Below are 21,855 nucleotides of genomic sequence, written 5' to 3' on the forward strand. Positions count from 1 at the left end.
GCAAGAGCTCAGAGGTGCAAAGAGCTGCTGGGTTGCCACGGAGAAGGAAGAGCCTGTCTGTCTTTTAGGAGGGTGCTGCCAAAGACTGGTCAGTTTAGCCTAAAGAAAAAGGGGCTGAAAAAGGTTAACAGCTCTGTGCATACATGAAGGAAGTCAACACCGTGGAGCAGAAATGGACAGATGTGGAGTGTAAAGGGTGATGGCAGTGCAGAACAACTGGGGATGGACAGTTTATGAATGAATTTGGGCTTGAACTTAGCAGGACTTGAAAAAGAATCTTAATCATCAGAATCCAGTGACAATGTAGTGTATAAGAGGAATTTGACAGTTTCCTGGGATGTTTACGGCCAGGACTTAGTGACCTCAGGAACACTCCTCAGAAACCAAACAGTCAAACTGTTTAAATGTGAGGGAACTTGAATCATCAGCTATTCTAGGTTGAGGGTGGCCCTACAGAAGCTGAGATGGGATTTCTTTGGCTTCCAGCCCCAGGAAAGTTGGAAGCTGGAGAGGCCAGGGTTGATGCCAAAAGTTTTTTATTTATCAACACAGGGCACACTAGACTTTGACTTTCAGTTCATAAAGTGAGAATTGTGTGGTTCAGAGCAGTGCAAAGGGATTTCTGAAACTGTCATTGCTGAGAAACATAACTTACATCACTTTATTTCTCGGTTATTGCTCAGCAAATATACCCTGAATTACACAACCATCAATAACTTGTATGTTTTGTTTTTTGTTTTTTTGTTTTTTTTTTTTTTTTCCTAAAAGGTTAATAAATTGTGGGAGAATGACCAGTATATAAATATTTACTAGCAGATAAATAAATGGCCCAAGAACCTGCAGAAACTTTGAAAGCATGCTGTCTCTGTAGCCACACAGCAGCATTTCTTCCAGTGTTTAATTGAGGAATCAAGACTGACACAGTCAGCTGGAGTGCGGATACTACTTTGGACTGAGCACATGATCCCACTTTATTTGCTGTCTCATAGCATTAAAACCACCTGACTGAGTCCTGCACCAAAGGAACTTACTGATCTAGGTAAAGTTTTACTACTGGCCAGATTGGATTATCTCCTAACATTGTCACCCTTCTAGACACTGACTGTAAATTTAGAGGAGCACATTTATTTGTACAATGAGCATGTGTTCAAAATCTGGAAAGAAACTATTGAAGTCAAGGACAAGATTTACTAGAAATCATGGGAAATTTAGCAACATTGGCACGGCAAACACCTTTAGCTACCTCCTGGCTGAATTTGTGCCACAACTTTCCAACATCATAAGCTTTTAGGGAACCAGTATCAAACGTTCAGTACTTTTGGTATAAAGGTCAGGCAAATGGTCATCACAAGGCAGGGTTTTAAACTAAGCAGGCCCCATGCCATCTAAAGCAAGGAAAACTCTGGAAGAAGATCCTCCGCCTAATTGCTAAGTGACTGGTTGGATTATGGCTGCCTTATTTTTTCTATCATGATCCAAGAGCTACCAGTCCTCACAACATCCTCATGGGTGCCACAAGACCAGGCTGCTTTCAGGAATGTGTACAATAGCACATACATGTAAGGCTCAGCAAGATACAGATCAGGGCATATACAACATATCAAACAAGTAAAATCTTCTGATAAGGGTACATGTAAGTCCTGTTGACTGTAAGAAGCAAAGAGAGCCCAAGCACACGCAGGCCACTTGAACAGTGAGGCTGTGCACCTGAGCTGCAGGTGACTCAGACTGAAGACCCCATCAGAGAACCTTTTTTCCAGACCTTATGGAAAAATCTTATAGCAGTGCAGGGAGAGCTGGGTTTGGAGCCATGGATGAGGAAGGCATAGCTCCCAGAAGATGGGAGGGTTTTGGAAATGCAAGAGGAGGTGAAGTCAAAAATGGACTCTGGCAGTGGAGGGAATGGGGCAGCTGAAGAATTTGTTTAGATGCGTTATGCACGGAAGGCTGATTATTATTTTTAACATGAAATTTTCACACGTCTTGGAGGCGTGATGAATTCAAGAATCAGAAAGTAGACAAAACATACACAGTTTTTTTTGTCATTGTTTTTGGAATGCTCGCACTTTGGGGATCAGCTCACAATGTGATATTCAACCTGAATTTCTTTTTTAGGCCTAAGTGAATAATAGTTTTGAAAAATATCAATGTCTTATTGCTACAAAACAAAACAAAACAAAACAAAAAACCACAACCAAACCAATGCATTCTATTTCAATTATTGAAACAGAAAGAATAATAAAATATGGGATATGCTGTTGGTGCTATGCAGTGCCAAATGTATGTGTGTGAAGCCTAGTAAGCACTAGAAAAAAAAAAACAGAAGATCTTAAAGATGTTCTCAAGCACCAGCAAAGGGCAGCTGCAGGTTGGGCCTGCTAATGCTGTAAAGCTTTTTTCTTAGATCAACCGACATTTTCTTTTTATAAATTCTAAAAGTTCCACTATCGGCCCTAAACACTTAGTCATCTTGTCAAAAAACAACGTATGAACCCACAATTTTCTGAGTTCTGTGTGTTAGCACCTTCCTCAGTTCTTCAGCACTGCTGTCTACTGAAACCTCTCCACCTGCTGGTGGATGCTTTTCAGTATCAAGCACTAAATCAGCTTCACAAGAAACCTTCAGGTGACTGCAGGTCTTTCAAATAAGCTGCTCATTTATCAACATCATTCCCATACTAACAAGCGCCCGAGATCAAATCAAGGAATAAAATGTATTTTTAGTGACTGCATATTGCAGGAAATTTTCATTTCCTGGTCTGTGGATTTACCGTGATTGCCAACATGTCCAACAGCACCTCATTTGCTCTGGTTGGTGCTGTTTTCTGCCAGCTGTCTCTAGATAGCGTACTTTTGCATATGTAATCCAAGCCCATACTGGTTTATAATTTCTATTACATCACACTGAGGGAAATGGGCTTCTGTTAAATCCTGCTCAGCACCACAGCACCCAAAATAAATCTCTGCTGTAATAAATTCTGTAAGTGTTCTCACAAAAATAACTCAGAAATTGTCTCTTTGGGTTCATAGCGAGCTTTTCTGAACTTTCCCCATGCCCAACTACTTAGTGCAGAAATAAATAAGTAAAAAATCTCATCTTTCTGAAGAAGGCATAGTTCCAAGACTGGTTTAACTGCAGAGACCCTAACACCTTCAGGCACCTCCAAAAGGCAATGATGCTGAAGGCAAGGGCTTTTTAATTCGTTATGGCTTTAATCTTAATTTTAGTTCTATGGACAACGTGGCCCTAATTGTACTGCTCTTTTATAACAGAGCCTGCCCATCTGATGGCACAGAGCTAGCAGTCACAATCCCATTGGCTCTTAAAATACAAGGGAAAAAAGAGAGATCTCACAAATCACACCCCTGGATCTCTGAAGCATTACCCCCAAATTTGTCCCAGATCTAAAATTAATCACTATCTTCAATAACGGGCTGGATTAGAGAACAGAACATGCTTATTAAATTTGCAGGCAATATGAAAGGGAGAGAGACTGAGTTAGAATTCAGAGCTTAGTAAATTACTGAGAAGGGTCTGAAAAAAAGCAGGATATAATTCTGGAAGGGTAAATGCAAATTTCTCTGGTTATGCTGCCTAATTGCAAGTCAGAGGATGATAAAAGGGACCTAGAAACTGCAGGAAAAAAAAAAGATCTAGTGGCTATGACAACTCACAAGCCAGCAATGAGTCAGTTCTCATTCTACTGCAAAAACGAGTCCTCAGTAGGTTGTATAAATAGAACGGGCTGTTCTCTCGAAGGAATGTGAAATCAGCTTCTTATGGCACTGCTGGTGCCACAGCTGAGCACCGTGCCGAGATCTGCGTGTGATCCAAGTGGGGAACCCAGGAGCAAATGGGACAGAGCTCTGGAAAATGAGGCCAGTGAGGAAGAGCTGTTTGATTGACAGGTATGTTTAATCCGAGTGTGAGGAGAGGCACTGGGGGTGCGTGTGTACAGAAACCAGCAGCAGCAAGGCTTATTGCAGCGCGAGCCTGGGACCTACTGTTTTACAGCAGTGATGGGAATACAGCCACATCCCTGAGTATAAGTGTAAAGCATACACCACCAACCTCATCATCAGAGGTTTTAAAGCGTGTTTGTCAAAAATAGTCTGAGCATCCCTTGGAGCTAGGAACATACATTTTGAGGAATCTTTTATTTGATATTATTATTTTTCTCACTACTACCTGTCTGCAAGTTCAGTAGTATGCTTTTTTGCTCCCTTATTGATTGTTACAAAGGTCTCAAACAGAACTAAAGTAAGTATTGATCTAAGAAACACTTCAAAAGAAACAGTCCAGAATAGAGTAGTTCAGCTGGAAGACCACCTAAAAAGACTTTCATGTTCAACTGCCTGACCACTTCAGGGCTAACCAGAAGCTAAAGCATATTATCGAGGCCGTAATTCCAAATGCCTCTTGAACACTGACAGGCACGGGGCATCAACCACCTCCCTAGGAAGCCTGTTCCAGTGTGTGACCACCTCACGGTAAAGACATGTTCCCTCAGGAACATGTGTGTGACCCTCCCCTGGCACAGCTCTGTGCCGTCCCCACACACCCTGACATCGGTGACCATGGAGCAGAGACCAGCACCTGCCCTGTGCCTCCCCTCCTCGGGAAGCTGCAGAGAGCCACGAGGTCGCCTCCTGGCCTCTCTTCTCCAGAGAGGACAAACCCAGTGCCCTTAGGCTCTCCTCACAGGATATGCCTTCCAGCCCCGTAACCAGCTTTGTTGCCCTCCCCTGAATGCTTTCAAGGGCCTGAATGTCCTTTTTGATATTGTGGAGCCCAGAACTGCTCACTATAGTGCACGTGAGGCCACACAACCGCTGAATATAGCAGGATAATGACCTCTTTTGACCGGCTGGCTGTGCTTAATGCACTTCAAAATGCCATTTGGCTGCCTCACGTTGAACCTGCTGTCAACCAATACCACCCAAGTCTCTTTCTGCTGAGCTGCTGCCCAGCCACTCCCAGTCTGTGCATGTGTGTAGTATTCTGCACCTGCACTAGAACATCATGCATGGGCCATACAGGGTTTGAACTGTAGTTGCAGTATTAGCATCATGCCCTGACCAACTGAGCTAACCAGCCTTCTTGAATGTTAATACATTGGTTTATTACTTTTTTAAATGAGACAGATTTAACACCCCATGATTGTGCTACTAAGAGAACAAAATGTTCCTCTTTCTTCATGTAAATTTAGGAGATTCAAATGCTTCATAAAATGTCAATGGTAGCATTCAAACATTTTGTGATTTGATCCAAAAGAGGAAGAGTGAAGCCTTACCTAATATAATGGTAAGCCTTACCTAATTATAATGGCCAAATTCTCATCAGTTTAGGACTACACTTCATCACTGGAAAACCCATTACAATTTTGTTCATTTTTCAAATACCTTCTTCTTTTCTCAAACTGTAATAATACAACATTAACATTCCCTAATGGGGATTTGTCCATTTAATGGGGATTTGCCCAGTGGTGTGATGTTTCACAAAATCTTCATTAGTGTCAGGAGTGCTATGATGCCTTTATGTGCTCTTTATCATAAGTTTAATGACTGCCAGACTCTACTTATTTATTAGTTACAAGTACTCTTTTCCTACCTTCACACATCTAAGAAAGGGTTTTATTAATGTATCACTGCTTGCAGCAGGTTGCTCTTTCCTTTTGTTCTGAAGGGTTTGATTGAGCATTTCCTAAACTATTCCTTCCTTTCCATAATTTCTGCATGGAGATGCTGCAGATGGCCCCAACTTCTACACCATCCCTCAGACAGCTCGTATACATTATGCTAGGCATTTGCTTTTTCAGGATATTCTTCCACTTTTCTTCCACAACTGGTGACTTCAAGTATAGAAACAGCTCACGGTTCAGTTTTCAGTACCCACCAAGACTGTATGTTACTTACAGCACACAATAGCGTCACATTTGTCTTCAGTCAGGGAAAAAAGACATACATACATTTATACATATATTTATTGTAACTTTTTAAAAGTAGCATTTGCAGTTACTTTTAAGCATTCACCTCTCTTCCGCTTCAAATGTGCACTTACTGAGAGAAACATCTACTGGCTTTCAAGTCCAAGATTAATACCAATAATAATACATGCCAGAATCAAGCTTCATTGCTTGTCGGCAGCTCCTGTCATGAAAACATTATACAGTAACGAGAGTGTAGAAAAGGCCTGCGTTAATCATTCAGCAAGAGGCTGGGACTGGATTAGCGTGACCATACCATCTTCCGGAGTTGAAGCGTAACAGCACTTTCCCAAATACCGAAGCTCACATAGTAATGTTTCCTTTTGCATCCAGCAGGTGGACAAGGCAGTTAATTTTTCTACAGTAGCTTCTTTAGTTGGTAAGATTTCCTCATCATCTACAGGAAAATAGTTGTTGTAGACCTTTATATTTAGAAATGTCTTCTTTAAACAGCAAGAAAATACTTGAAATCTGGCACGTAGTTAAGAGAACTGGGAACAAACCAAATTTCATCCTCGGATAAACATACGTAACTACTATAGATTTCAATCTAACCCACACACAAAATTTTACACATACTACAAATAGAAACAGAAGGTAATCAGCAAAAGACTATTCCTACATCGTTTCAAATTAATTTGCAACTATACAATTTTAATGTAATAGAAAAAGGGAAAGGAATATAACAGAACAGGTATGAAGAGAAATATTTTCCAAACTTTTATTTGTGCACATTCATCAGGTGAAAAAGATAACTTTTACAGCTTCTTTGGTGCCCAATATTCAGCATACAAAAATGTAAAAGACTATTCACAAATAAAACACAAGCTCAAACTAAAAAAAATGTTTTAAAGGTAGTGCACATCGTGACAGCTTTGCTTATGAATACACAGAAATTACTGCAAAAATAAATAGAATGTCTTTTTAAAAGCAGCAATTTCATATCTTGTAAACTTCTGTTTTTACAATACAGCACTGTTAAGAGTAAAATCCAAAAGGACTGGAGTTTATACTGTGGCCATGAACAAGTAAAAGAGTCTGTATTCCTCTGCTATAGTTGGTCCAGTTTTCCTTTTTGCTTTTAGTCCAATGTGCAGCAGTCTTTTAAAGGTGCTTGGTTAGGAAACCTAACCATCAAGTGGTGAATTATAAAATTTATTTCCTGCTCTCAAACACGAATGGGTAAATCTGCTCCACAGCACTGGCAACAGCCTTTACGTTTGGCCCTGTGAAGTATTAAAAAAAAAAAAAAAAAAGAAAGAGGAAAAAAACAATAGGAAGAGAAAAATCAGGCCATCAGAAATTAAAACAACAACAGTATCTTCAAAACAACCTTAATATTTATGGCTGCTGTAACTTTTTTCTGTAGACAAGAATAACTTCTCCCCATTTCTCCCAATTGAAGAAAGTGTTCCTCTTACCACTATAACTTACAAGAAAAAAACTCTAGCATGGAATCTGCAAGATATTCTACGCTGATTAATGCCTACATTGCAAATAAATACTATCATTTCCTAACAATTTGCATACTTCGAAATTTACTAGTTTAAACAGTCAGCCCAGAGAAGATTGCAGAAGCTAAGAGGCAGAGGTAAAAGAAGTATTTTTATTTATTATTCTCTTCTAGGAATTTGTACTACCCAAATCTGTACTACCTGGCTACATTTATCTCTTTTAAATAGCCACCACATAAAATATTGCTAAATAATGCTGGATTTAACCTAAGTATGTTCCAAGCAAATTTTATATTTGAAAATTATAGACTATTACTTTTCAGTCTAGATTTTGTAAATAGCTCCCTCCAGCCATTGATCTCAGGACAGCACCTGCAAGCCAGGGAATGGTTATTGTCTCAGAATGAGGCAGCTGAAGGTTATCTAACATAATTTATGAACATTTGGGAAAAGGAAGAATGAGCTAGCAGTGCTTTCTAATGGTTCTAGACCATTTCCTGCAATGAACAACTGAGGTTGCAAATGAATGAGCAATACTATGCCAGAAGAAACTATCCTGGATACAAGTTTGGTGATGTAGATAAATGAAGCCAACAATTTCTCATGTGCTTTGATGATACGAACTTTTTTTTTAAACTCACTTTGGACTTCAAAGATTCCTTCCAAGTACAGAGAACTGTTCAAAATGGCTCCACATTTGGCTCCCTCTACTTATAAATAACCTATGTCTTATCTATGCATGTAATTCTAGACATATTAATTTACGAGCTCAGTCAGAATGAAAATGGATTAGGATTATTCTTGCATTTTCCAACTTAGCTGAGTTAATCACTCACGCAAACAAGCCTGATGGAAGATACTCTGCCTAGAATATCCTTTGCCTTGTAGGCAATTTCTTTGCTTTCCTTCAATTTGTCTACTATGGTAGAAATGCAAGTTCAAGAGAAAGCCTTCAGAAAGCAGGAGTATGAGTAGACAGAACTTGTAACAAGTAACATTGAAGAGTAGTGTTGTAGATATGTAAACACTGAACATCATTGCAGGGAATATAAAATAAAAACTAATAATAATAATCCTCCTCACTGCTCATTTTGGAAGAAGAAAAATTAATAGAACTTTTTTCCCTATTAACTATCAGTTCTTTTATCAGTCATAAAATCATAGAATCATCCAGGTTGGAAAAGACCTCTAAAATCATCTAGTCCAACCTTTAGCCTAGTACTAAAATCCACCACTAAACCACGCTAGCAAGTTCTACATCTACACGTTTCTTTAAGCCCTCCAGGGATGGTGGCTCAACCACTTCCCTGGGCAGCCTATTCTAACGCCTCACAACTCTTGCAGTAAAGAAATTTCTACTAATATGCAACCTAAACCTCCCCCAGCACAATTTGAGGCTATTTCCCCTTGTCTTATCACTTGGTGCTTGGGACAAGAGGCCAATCCCCATCTCACTATAGCTTCACTTCATACAGTGTGATAAGGTCTCTCCTGAACCTCCTTTTCTCTAGGAGAAACAACTAAAGTTCTTCAGCCGCTCCCCATAAAACTTGTTTTCTAGACCCCGCAACAACTTTGCTGCCCTTCCCTGGAGACGCTCCAGCACCTTGATGTCTAGCCCTAAATTTTCAGATTACTAAATCTAATACAGTTTGTCTTCTTAAAAAAAAAAAAAAATATCCTGATATATTATGGTAAGTGTTCCCCATAAAGCTTAGGTATTTGTTTTTTTTAAAAATAAAAGATGTAAAAATAAATACCCCTACACGTGACCAGTGTATCGATATATAATACCAGTGTAGTTGAACTCTACCAATGACAAGACCAGCTGAAGTGATAACAAATGATATTTCCTGGTTCTGTACTATTATAACAGGTATTCCTCACATCTGACTTTTCACATCTGTGGTGGACACTGCACAAGTAAATACAGCAAAGAATGGAAAATGAAAATTAGAGAAAGGAGGAAGAAAAAACGGCAGTAGCATCTCTAAGACCCAAAACTATCATGTTTCTGATTACTTGAGAAAAGTCACTAATTCCTATAACCCAAGTAGTGGTTCTCCCCCAGATGAGCTTTAACAGAAGCGAGCACAGGTCTGAAGAATTGCAAATATTGGTCAACTTCAGTTACGACAAAATACTATGCCATCCCACATGTTTCCACAGATCTCAAGCTTGGAAATATGCATTTATGAAAGTGCTGTTGATGGTACATGCAGTGCAGTCTACATCATTACAGAGATTCAAAAAAAGGGTAAAAAGTAAAACATTTAAATACCTGCATTCTCAAATTCTATTTTTTTTTTTTTAAAAGGAAAAAACGGACCATGTCCACTAAAAGTAATTTTTAAGTCTACCAGTAATAACTCTAACTTGTCTGGCCATTTCACTCAAAATGGAACTAAGTACTAGCACTGGGAAACAAGATCCCTTTGGCATATCTTTTGACCGTTTTGAATATCTTCTTTTCCTAAACTGACTAGCCCTAAAGTTAAATATTCCCAACAAGTTAAATATTTATTTATGACATCAAAATACCTGTAACTGTGATACTGCCTGTTGAAAAAATCTGTAAGGTAGCTCTGAGAGTTTTTATTCTGTAGCACACGGCAGGATGAAGTTCTGGTTCGTAACTAGAAAACAAAATAACAGGTAAGAGGTCTGGAACTGAAACAGAAAAGCTTAAGAAATATACCAAGACTACATTTAAAAAAAAAAATCTACCATACCTCGCATGAGGTCTGTTATTCTTCGTAAATTCTGGCAATCTTATCTCAAAGGGCATGTTGCACACTGCTAAAACATTCACAACTTTAAAATCTGTGAAAATTACCTTTTCAAAAGAGAAGAAAAGAATGTCATTAGGAATTCAGCTCAGAGAAGCAGAGATATATGGGTGGAAAAAATAAAAAAACTTAGAATACTAGTTGAGTATTTTACTGGTTATTTCACAACTAAAATCTTGAGACTAATGCATTTGTAATAGTCTAAAGGTATTTAATAGACTCAAGTCACTTATTTTATTCCTCCACAGTACAGTACCCATTGAAATAGATTATTTCACATTTGTACTATATGCTTATCGTACAATTTACTTTAAAAATGAGACACAGGAATAACCCATTGTTATACTAAAACACAACCAAATTGAAAACAAACTCAATTAAGTAGTTCATGGGACATCAAAATTAACAGAGAAAAACTTTAATTCTTACATGAATCCTGTGCAATTTGGAAAAGTGTCTTTAATGCCTTGGTGCTATACACCATTTTTATCAAAGCTAAGAATAAGATAGAAGATAAAAACTGTTGTTTCAAGTGTCCAGTATGGCAAGCTATTTTTCCAGTCTTTTGCTTTCTGAATCCTACCTCAAAATACTGGCTTTCAGTTATTCTCAGACCACAGCCATTTTACATGACAACAATATAGTCAACAGACAACTCCAAAACAAACAAATGCACTGTTAAGAAATCAGTGTTAGCAAACTCACTGAAGAAAATTTTGTTCATTTTCTGGAACAGCCAAAACTGAAAATTTCTCAGCCAAAACATTTAAAAAAAGTATGCAAGTGGAAGCAACAAATCCTTATAAAAGGTCAATTATTATTTTAATCCTCAAAGCATATTCCACCTAAACTGCTCACTTCATAATAAAACCGTGCATCTACCCTGGAGGCACTGCACTGTTCATCTCTCAGTGATTCAATGCTTCATTCCAACTTTAAGAGCCTGGGTCTAATGTATACATTCTTAGCAATAAAATTCCCTAACTTTTGCTTGGGTCTAACGCAACATTACTGGGATAGCCTGTCACAGCTGCCTTTATGCAGTATAATCAAATTTAGATTCTTCCTCCCAAAGGACAGCAACTGTGCCTGTTGGTAATTGTCTGTTGGTAAATTTAAATTGTGGGTAAACAGCACAACTGACTGTCAGAAAGTTTTAAAATTACACATTTTAGTACTCACAATCAAAACTGTTACTAAAAAGTTCAAGTGGTGTTTTTGACTGGTAATGTTGACCCAAACCCACAAAAGAGGGGTTTCATACCCTTTTTTTTTTTAAACTTATTTCCAGCTGTGCAACCTCACAGCACAGCAGCACTTTCCCCCCTCAATTAACAAGGTTCAAACTTGCCCTAAACAAGAGAGACATGTGTTTGTTATTCCACCATAAATGAGCAAAAATTGTGTTTAAATGACAGTTTGGTTTACACCCTTCAGCACTTCTTCCAAATAAATCTTTCAAGGTATTTTTCTAGCCATGAAACATTTGTGGGTGGCTCTTTTAGTAAGTTTTGTTGTTCATTAGGAAGGGAAAAAGCACAATTCTGAGCCACCAAATGAAACCCAAATCCACAAAATAAGACATTTCTTTGACTAGCATGTGGAAAACTTATGCTGATACAAAAGGGGCATCTGAATGAAAACATGTTGATTGCTAAACGGTTATGCTTCCTCACTTTTGTAATATTTCGAAAAAAATGAGTACCATCATTGCTTAAGCAACATAAGTCCTTTTTCATTAGAATTACCTGAAAACCTAGTTTCTGTAGACTACGAGCTAATCGTCTGGCACCAAATTTAGCTTCTTCTTCACTGCAAAGACAAGAATCTAGCATTAACAAAAATACAACATATGCTCATGTGCACGCATACTATATAGTAAATGGTTCATTCTGTAGCCTGAGTACTATGTAATGCATGAACTGTGACCACATGGACAGCCTTAATTTTACGCAGCTGTACTTATTATATTCTATCTTCACCGTCTAGATATTCCAAGAGAGTCTTTTATACCCTATTTGAAGAATACTTTGGCACTCAGCTCTAACTTAAGACAGTAGGAGCTGCAGTGGGAACCATATTTTGATTGTATATGATATTAAATACTCTTAAGAGACAAATATGGTAGTTTGAAGTTGGCCATCCTGAACTTGTGGTTACTTTTCATCCTGTTCTCCTTTACAGCGGGCTTGTTAGGTTCCCTGGAGGTTTAGAGAAGAAAGTGATGTTTATGAATATTAATACTAGTATAAAGCACCAAAAAAAACTTTAGGGAAAAAGCTCACTGTACAGTGCAGGGCCACAGAAGAAAAAATAAATCTATCATTTAAATGCCAGCACCGACAAATCACCTTCTATTTTGAGACAGGTATCATATACAAAAAGTATGCAAATTTACCACTGTACATTACCCTTACCCCACAATGTGGACATAACTTACAGGAATTCAGCCATTAGCAATTTTGCAAATTCACGTGTATATGAACTAAGAATTTGCTCTTTCTATTCCCTCAACAGTGTTTAACTTGATTAAATTTAGGTGAGTTTTCATGTAGTAATAAGAGAGACATCCCTCAAAAAAGGTCATCCCTGCCCAAACTGCAATTCTGGATTAAAAAAAATAAATATAATTCTTAGAGAGTTTTCAAATCACAGAATGGTTGTGGTTGGAAGGGACTCTGGAGACCATCTAGTCCAATCCCCCTGCCAAGCAGGGTCACCTAGCCCACATTGCACAGGATGGCATCCAAGTGGGTTTTGAATATCTCCAGAGAAGGAAGCTCCACAGCCTCTCTGTGCAACCTGTGACAGTGCTCTGTCACGCTCCCAGTAAAGAAGTTTCCTCATACTCAGCTGTGTCTCAGTTTGTGACCGTTGCCTCTTGTCCTGTCACTAGGCATCACTGAAAAATCTGGGCCCATCCTTTTGACGCCCTCCCTTCAGGTATTTATAGACATTGATGAGATTCCCCTCTCAGCCTTTCCTTCTCCAGCCCAGCTCTCTCAGCCTGTCCTCATATGACAGATACTCCAGTCCCTTCATCACCTCAGTAGCCCTCCTCTGGACTCACGCCAATAACTCCATGTCCCTCTTGTACTGGGGAGCCCAGAACTGGACACAGTACTCCAGGTGAGGCCTCACCAGGACTGAATAGAGGGGTAGGATCACCTCCCTCAAAATTCTGACAACAATATTTCTACCACACCCCAGGATACACCATTGGCCTTCTTGGCCACAAGAGCACATTGCTGGCCCATGGTTAACCTGCTGTCCACCAGGACTCCCAGGTCCCCCTCCTCAGAGCTGCTCTCCAGCAGGTCAGCCCCTATTCTGTACTCGTTATTTCAGAAAAGAAATCTTTGAATTTACTTGATAAATTATTTTTTTCTGCTGTTCTCCCAGAATGCTGAAATGATGTTGCTCAAGATTTCAATTCAGTCAAAGGCAGACAATTTGCAGAGAATTTTCACTCAAATACTTCGCTTGGCAAGGATCTAAGTGTGATATAACATGGAAGAATCTTAAGAGCGGCAAGCACTGCCTCTTGCTACCTTCCTCATTTATAACATTATGTTTTAAAATACACATGCATTTCAACCAGAGAAAAGATCTCTATGGACTTACCTTGTGGCTCCTGTGCAAATAACTTTTCCTGAGGACCAAATTGTGGCCGTAATCCTAGGTTTCCTAAGCTTCATTAATACTTTCTAAAAAGGAAAATGAAAGTGGAAGAATTGGGATTTGGTGTTAGTTCTATTTCAAAATTGAAAAAAAAAATAATCAAGTATTATGCAAATATTTCTTTACTTTTGATAAGTCTTGAAAAGTTCTTTCATCTCTTTCAGCAACTACAAAATCAGCTCCTGAGAAGAGCTAAACAGAAGTGAACTATCGTCACCAGTGATTCAGTGTTCACATAACAAATTATTTTCCCTTGAATAAAAAGCTGAAAGCCACAGCATCATGCTGATTTTTTATTATCTCTCCCCTGTTGACTCCTTATTGATATAATTTTCTAAAAAAGAACATGAAGTTTTAGCAGGGCAAAACAGACCCTGAGGTGTAAGAGGTCTCATTGCATACCTTACACTTAATATTCACCTCACTAGTTGAACAGACCCTAGTCTGTTAGCTCCCTGAAGTCTTTTGAGACAGTATTTAGCCCTCCTCCCCTTACTGTAGGCTTAGTGTATGACAGACTCAATGCCTATCAGGACAGAAATATAGAAACAAAACTTTGCTATCCACCACACATGGATATCAAGATGTAAAAACAGATAATTGAGGTATGTTAAATCTCTTACCCCAACATCACGCTTGTATATGACATTTGCTCCCTCTAATGCAATCTTCCTCAAGTTTAAATGACATCTTGTTCTAAAAACACACACTACATTTGTGATTAAAATGTCCAATGCAACATCACTGTCCGCATCCATTGGGGTGATTTACAACTCAGTTCTCCCACCAGCTCACCATGAAGATCACATCCTGAGAACAAAAACGATAAAGTTAAACATTCCAGTAGAAAGCTGCCTATTAACACTGCTCTTGTATACATCCGTCCCTTAAATGAGACAAGAAGCAGAAGTGACTACACTCTGACTCATTTAAGTTAACTGCGTGTGTGGAGGGGGGGCGGTGTCTACATCCTGTATGCTATAAAATAGGAGGCTACTTGTTTGAAGCCATGTTGCCAGACTTAACAGACATCAAGTGTATATATATGTGTGTATATATATTATTTTTAAGCCTGCTGGCTAAATATGTTACAGCTCTTACCAACTATATCAGGATGCTGTGAAATTTACTAAGACTTTTTCCATAGCTCCAAAGGTTAACCGTTCCTCAACTCATTTGAGGATGTCATCAGACGCCTCAGGAAAACACATTTCTCTCACTTTTTAAATAGATAATTCTAAAATATAATAATTTGTGTTGAAATGGATGAGTCTGCCGAATAAGTCAAAAGCCTACTAGAAGGCTACACAAACTGCAGGCTGTAGACAGCCAGCCAGCACAGAGTACCCCATCTTCACCCAGCGTTCGTGGCTGAACTCTCTGACCAGAACACCACCGCATGAACTAGACAAAAATCACACGTGAGTTCCTATGAAGGCACAGGATGGCCACCCCATGCACACCCAGCAAAGCTAAGGAACCATTCAGCCTGCCTGTGCACACTAAGGGTGATGTCCCCACCAACACTGCGCCCAGGGTAGCAGGGCAGTGAGCCAGGGAGCTGGGCTACTGCCCACAGCCCACCCCGTGACTGGCTGGTAGCCGTTCTGCACGCACACCAAAGCCAAGACACCTGACACTGCAAATGAATCCCAGATGAGGTATTTGTGGAAGGGAAGGAGGAAAAAAAAAAAAAGAACAAAAACATTGGTATAGAGAGAACAACTTATATCAAAATACTGCAATTTATTAAGGAGTTTTTCCTTCTAGAAGAACGTAAAAATCATAGCTGTCTTCCAGGAGAACTAATTTAAGCAGAGAATAGCCTAAGAGACAGAGGCAATAATATCTCAGACTGCTTTTGATCCATTCATCTAAAATTTCAGCAATATTTCATCCCAAATGAATCCCAACAGAAAGCAAAGACCAAAACTGAAGAAAAATAGTCAGATACATGAAATGCTCTACATGGTCAATGCCATGGCAGAAGCAGGAGACTACGCATCAAGAACACATGATGTATTTACAGTGTTATAAATATTTTGGTCTTATGTATCAGAAATCTGCAAGACACAAAATTAACAATGTTACTATCAATATTTACATCTGACTATGACTTCCTAAACATCACGCCATAGTTTCTCATCAAGAACGCACTCAAGGTGCGTCTTTGACTACAACTGACTGTCACTAGGGAAGTAATAAACTACAGTGCAGATGTACATAATGTACTTGATCAACTGCTGTGACGGCTGCCTATTCTACCGCGCAGCTGGCTCCCGGCTAAAAGAATTATTCTGTAATTGCTGGCTTGTCCAATATAAGAAAAGGAAAAGCAGGTGACAACACAGAAAAGAGACGAAGAAATGTCAAGAGAAAACTGGCAAGCCAAAGGCAACATGGGGAGGTGTAGGGGGAGAGCAAGCAGAGAAGAGAACAAACAGTAACTAATTAGTATTCCCAGATGTCTCTCTTTTTTTAATTCAAAATTATATGAATCCTATGAAGCTACAAATGACTCGTTCCATCTGGTTTTGATGGACTACTACAGATTGGGTTAGCAATTTACGGCACCGGCTCCAAAGATAGCACATTTGTAGATTCTGAATGGCACGCAGGCAGGGCCGGCGCGGAGCACAGAGCTGGAACCCACGGCATCCGGAGCGAAGCATTTGTTTTCCACCCTGGCTCTCGCCGAGTTCACTTACTGGAACCCGGGAACTAACGCCATGCAAGAGAACAGGACACCTCCAGCGGGCTGCCTCTCCCTCACTGCACCAAGTTTCTGCTGGCATACTCAGTCTCGACATTGTGAAAGAGTAATACCATCATGTACAAGAGCCTTGAAAAGTTCCTAGCTGCTAAGGAAACTATAATAATGTCTGAGAATATCCCCACAAAGTATCAACAGCTCGTCTTAAATAGATCCCGGGAGAAAAGTCACTTGCTCATTCAGGACAAGAGAAAAAGCCATTGAGATGAAAATTACAATTTAAAAGGAAAAGATCTATCATCAAAGGGGAATTTATAGAAGAAAACCTCAGAATGTTAAAATGCTGTGGAGTTGTCTAGAAGGATGTTTTCAGCAATTATGGTGCATCTCGGTTAGTAGTACAATTTACACGTGTAGATTTTAATGGGAGAAAAGTTACACAATGCTACAATAATGAATCCCCATTTTTATCATCCATGTTCTAAAAGTTCAAGACAACAGATAAATATAGAGAGCTCCTCCTTATACTTATACTTGAGCCATAGCTAATATTCTAGACTGTGGTTCACAACATTCAGCTAAAAAGTGACATAATTTGTCATAGAAGCAGTACCTGAGTACAGTGTACAAATTAAAAATTCTGTCTTTATTCTACTATAATGTCATTTGATCTAATTAGATCACACTTCTCTGTTAAACATATCAAATACTGAACACTTCAAGCATCCATTATTAAGTTTTTCTCATTTGTATTGAGAAGACTCCTTATTTACTGCTGCTAAATATTACCCATGTTCTTTGAGAACCTGAGCACCCAAAGTTTCAGATGCAATATGCCCATTCTCTTTTAGCACAAAAATACAATGCTAACTTATTTCAAGGAACTGTTTGGAACTCTTGTGCAAAACAAAATGGTTCTAGACTTGGATGCTTCCGCCCAACATCGAGCATAACCTGCTATGAGCTCTGCCTTTGGTGTTCATTTTGATGTCTCATGCTGTACTAACAACAAAGAAGAACTTCTACTGAAAAGATGTGCTGCTACTTCTCTTCAGGAAGTCTCAAAGAAACCGAAATTCATAGAAGCCACTTCAACACAAAATTGATTAAAAAAATGGTAACACTTGTAACAAAGAAAAACATCCAAAGAACATGTTTACACAAAAAATGTAGCAATGTTCATTGCAAGTAACAGCTTCATTCTTTCTTTATTTCCCTCCAGTAGCATGCCCTGGCGGAACACAGCAGCCCTATGCGACACCTTGACGCTCCTCCTTCCCAGCCTTCCCTACTGTATCCCTCATGGGGAGCCCTGACCCATTCTGTTATTTCCCAAAGCTAAATTACTCTCTGCTTCCTATCTGCAAAACGGGGAAAATAACGTTCCTGTGCTTTTACACAGACGCTTTGATACCAAGCAACAGCATGACATACATGCCTGTTACTGTTCCATATTTATGCAGTTACACTTGCAGAACCGAGGGACTGAGTAGAAACCAAACATCTGGTTCTTCCCCGTTCCGGATTTGCAAATTCCTAAGCTGATTTTACTGAGCTCAACTTGTGTTGATTAATTTTGCCCAAAGTTCTCTCATTTGAACCTTAGAATTTTGGCAGCCTAAATCTCTTTTCTGAAAGTACGTTTTGCCAGTTATTGCTGATTCACTAACAGACTAAAACAAATATTAAAATCATTTACTTTTCTACACATGCAGCTCTTCTTTTATATTGTGCATTTTGTTCAACTTTCCTCAGAGCAAGAAACTTGTTAATTTCGATTTCAAGTTCTCTTGCACCAATATAACACAATCAACCCCAACAGAGGAAAAGGCATCTTTATAAGTTTTTAGTATTCTATTTCACCAAGGAAATTATAAAGGCTTGTTCTCTCTTTTATATGTAGATGCCAGGGATACTCCTGACGTATTGCCACTAAGAAAAAGAAAAAAGAGGTAAAGCCTGGTAACGAACATAAAAATTACAAAACCAAAAGCCAACCTCAAGGACATTTGACTTTGAAAAGTAGCACATTCTCCACTGAAACAAGAGAGGCTTCCCACTTCAGAGTAAGAAGTACACCCATGGAAGGAGCAAGCACTGTTCTTAAACAAAGCATTACCCATACATCCCCAGTTAGGACCAAGGCCATACTATTTTCAAAACTACATAAACATGCACAAAGAAACACACCCTGCACTGAAATCTTACAATCTAAAAAAAAAAAAGCCAGCTTGCTCTGTCCTCAAAAAATTGCAAACCAACCCAACCACACCAACATCATCAAAGAGCAAGAAAAAGCACCTAGGATGGGGTATAGAAACAAAGAATTATTTTAAGCTTTTGGCTACTTTTGAGCTGAGAAACCCAGAGCTCTGAAGGTAGATGGTAGGTATCTAATAATAGTCATGTTAATGTCGGAACAGCTTAATATACACCTTTTTCACCATCAGCACAAGTATAAGCAACTCGTACTGGTTATTTTTAACCCTGCTCCCAAGCAGTTTGCCAACTGACGCCACAAACTGTTCCAACAGCCCAACTGTCAGGAGGGCTGTACTACTGCAACAGTCGGCATTCACCAAACTAAGCGCCCACAAAGCATTTCTGACAAGGTTAACAGAAACCTACAGGTGAGAACAGAGAATAAAAAAAAAAGATAAACCCCACTGGGAATCAGGAGAGGGTAAATTCCATCCTCCTACTGAATGCATTTAAAAAAAAAAAAAAAAGCATTCAAGTCATTGGAAACAGGTCCCTGGAGGTGAGTTCTACTTGAATTCCTGGACAGGACACAGTCACAGCGGTAGGCTGATGACTCCTAAGAAGGGAGGGTAATGTTGCTACTGTTGTTTGTCTAGGAAATCCTCCAGCTCACAAAGCTTTCTAAGTTTTGGACACTGGACTAGAGGTGTACGCTTTCATTTTATTGTCTCCACTGGCAACTTCAATAGTCCCGAAAGCAAGTTGGAAATCAATATGCTCACCTCTTGAGGTCATATGACCGCATCCAACAGAACCGTGACAAGTACAGTTTGGAGAAAATTTCCAAATATGTGTAAAAATGGTTACAGAGAACAGTTACCCAAGCAGAACAATGAAAATAACGATTCTATCGGCTCCTCCTGCAGTAAGTAGGGCACAAATGCCCAACCCTGCTGTCCAGCCTCTTGGATAAGCCTGGAGAGTCCCTGTGGACTTGGACTCCTCCAGCACAAACCCGGCTGCAGGAATAAAGCCAAAGAGCTTTGAGAACACGAGCAGGAAGCCCGTTGTGAGACGGCAATTCAAAACAGGCTGTTTCCCCCAGATTGATCTCACCAAAACCAATCTATCCGCAACCGAGGCGCGAACCAGCAGCACCCAGTTCACCACCACCCCTCCCTGGTGACCCCGAGCAACAACCCGGAGCCACGCACTGCAAGCAACCCCTCGCTACCCACGACGGGCAGAAAATCGCCGTTAGCTCGGCTGGAAGCCCAAACCCAGAGGCCCGCTAAAAAAAAGCGACAACAACCACTAAAACCCGGCCGCTACCGGGCGCGTCGCTCCGCAGCAGGTGTGCCCCACGCCCGCCTCCATCCATGACCCCCCCCCCGTCCCCCCGAGCCCGGTGCCTCGCAGCCCGGCCCGGCGCAGACAAAGCGCGGCCACAAGGCCCCGCCGCCGCCCGGCCCCGCACAGGCCCGGCAGCGGCGGGGGGGGGACCCCGGGCCTCTTGGGGGTGGCTCGGGCCCCTCACTCCCCACAAGGAGGAGGAGGAGGAGGAGGAGGAAGGCCGCAGCCCCCCCCCCCCCCAGGGTCGGGGCGGGGCGGGGGGTGCTGTGGCGGCGCGGCCGTTACCGTGCTTGCGGCGTGCGGGCGGCGCGGCGGAGGCGCGGTTGCTGGGACAGCCGGCGCTGGCGCTGGCGCCCGGCGGCGCTCCCGGTGCGGCTGCTGGGCCCAGCCCCCGCCGCCAGCACCATCCCCCGGCGCCGCGGGCATAGACGCGCCGCCGGCTACAGCGGCCGCCGGAAGTGGCGGGACGGGAGGGGAGGGGAGGAAGGGGGCCGCGCTGCGCCGCACTTCCGCTTTACGCTCTTTTTTGGGGAGGGGGGGGGAGAGGGGGCGTCGCCTTGGCGCCTGTCGGCGCTGTCGCGATAGCAGCCCTGGTGGGAGGGGTTTGGGGGGGGCGTGCTACGAGGTCCCGTGGTGCGGGGTGGGTGAATAACGAAATAAAGTTGTGTGGTGCTGTGAAGGCGTCGGTGTCTGGGTTTTGCAGCCCTTGTGGAACGCGTGTGCTCCCCCTGCCACCCTGACTTGAGCCTCGCAACGCCTGAGTTGTTCCCCCGTCACCACTTTTCCTCATTTTCCCCCCAAACCGGCGGGGAGGACGTTCCCTACAGGCGGGTTTCGCCGCTGACCCAGCTTTCGCCGTGCGGCAGCGCTGCCACCCCGTGGCTGCTCACGGTTGCAGCCGCCTGAAGGGAAAACGAGGGGTTCTGGCCTCGGAGCCACTGACCGCGTTTTTCCCGAATTCTCACCGAACTGATGTTTTTTTAGCATAAATGCACACATAAATTCAACGCAAAATGTCTCCTAGCAAACACACATCCATTACATACCTCTGCCAAGCTGCCCTTTTCAGGATGTAACATCTCTAGCACGTGTTCTGCAGAAATAACACAGTCACCGCTGGACATTAGGAATTTTATTTTTTTTTTTAACTGATGAAGTAACGAACCCTTACCATGTCACACTTTCAGTTGCTTTTTCAGCCTGAGCTTTCCCAGTTTGGACAAGGACATGCCTAAGATTGCATCTCCAAATATTTATTTGGAAAATACGCAAACTTATGCAAATAGTTGTGACCGTATCAACGTGGAATGCAAATAAGGTGGTTGGCCACCCACCTAATTTTGCATGTAAGTTCATCAGTTGTGTTGCAATTTTATTCCACACCTATGCAGTTGTGAAGCTGGTTGTCTTTAGCTGTCCCACGCTCGGTAAGTGTGATCCCAGTCCATTTCACCGTTACCTTGTGCATGTGAAGTTCTCCCCCTCCTGGTCTCCGTCGCTCTATGTAGCTCTTACTTGTCTTGTAGCATCCTCCACGAGTGTGAATGAGATGCTAGGAACTTCCCACCAGCAGAAACTGTGTCTTTATCTTTCTCTTGCTACTGCATACTCACTGACATTGCACAAGGAATATCACAGAGGCCATTTCTGCCTCTTCCTTACTATGCGATTTTTCA

At 41.1% G+C, this 21,855-nt stretch overlaps 1 protein-coding gene across 2 annotated transcripts; it reads right to left on the reverse strand.

Annotated features, from left to right (window-relative positions):
* Positions 1-5,966: 5,966 nt before the first annotated feature.
* On the reverse strand, positions 5,967-20,659 carry TBPL1 (TATA-box binding protein like 1). 2 transcript variants are annotated; one of them, XM_068677363.1, is made up of 7 exons: positions 20,465-20,659; positions 14,535-14,721; positions 13,855-13,937; positions 11,979-12,042; positions 10,174-10,277; positions 9,983-10,077; positions 5,967-7,213 (listed from the first exon to the last, which is right to left on the reverse strand). In XM_068677363.1, exons 2-7 carry the CDS (start codon positions 14,667-14,669, stop codon positions 7,143-7,145), a joined length of 552 nt encoding a protein of 183 aa, XP_068533464.1. In that variant the 5' UTR covers positions 14,670-14,721; positions 20,465-20,659; the 3' UTR covers positions 5,967-7,142. The 2 variants fall into 2 exon arrangements, with proteins under 2 accessions (XP_068533464.1, XP_068533465.1); XM_068677364.1 differs by lacking the exon at positions 20,465-20,659 and adding an exon at positions 19,609-20,359.
* Positions 20,660-21,855: the final 1,196 nt, after the last annotated feature.

The sequence above is a fragment of the Anas acuta genome, chromosome 3 (genome assembly GCF_963932015.1).
Source record: "Anas acuta chromosome 3, bAnaAcu1.1, whole genome shotgun sequence".
Taxonomy (NCBI): domain Eukaryota; kingdom Metazoa; phylum Chordata; class Aves; order Anseriformes; family Anatidae; genus Anas; species Anas acuta.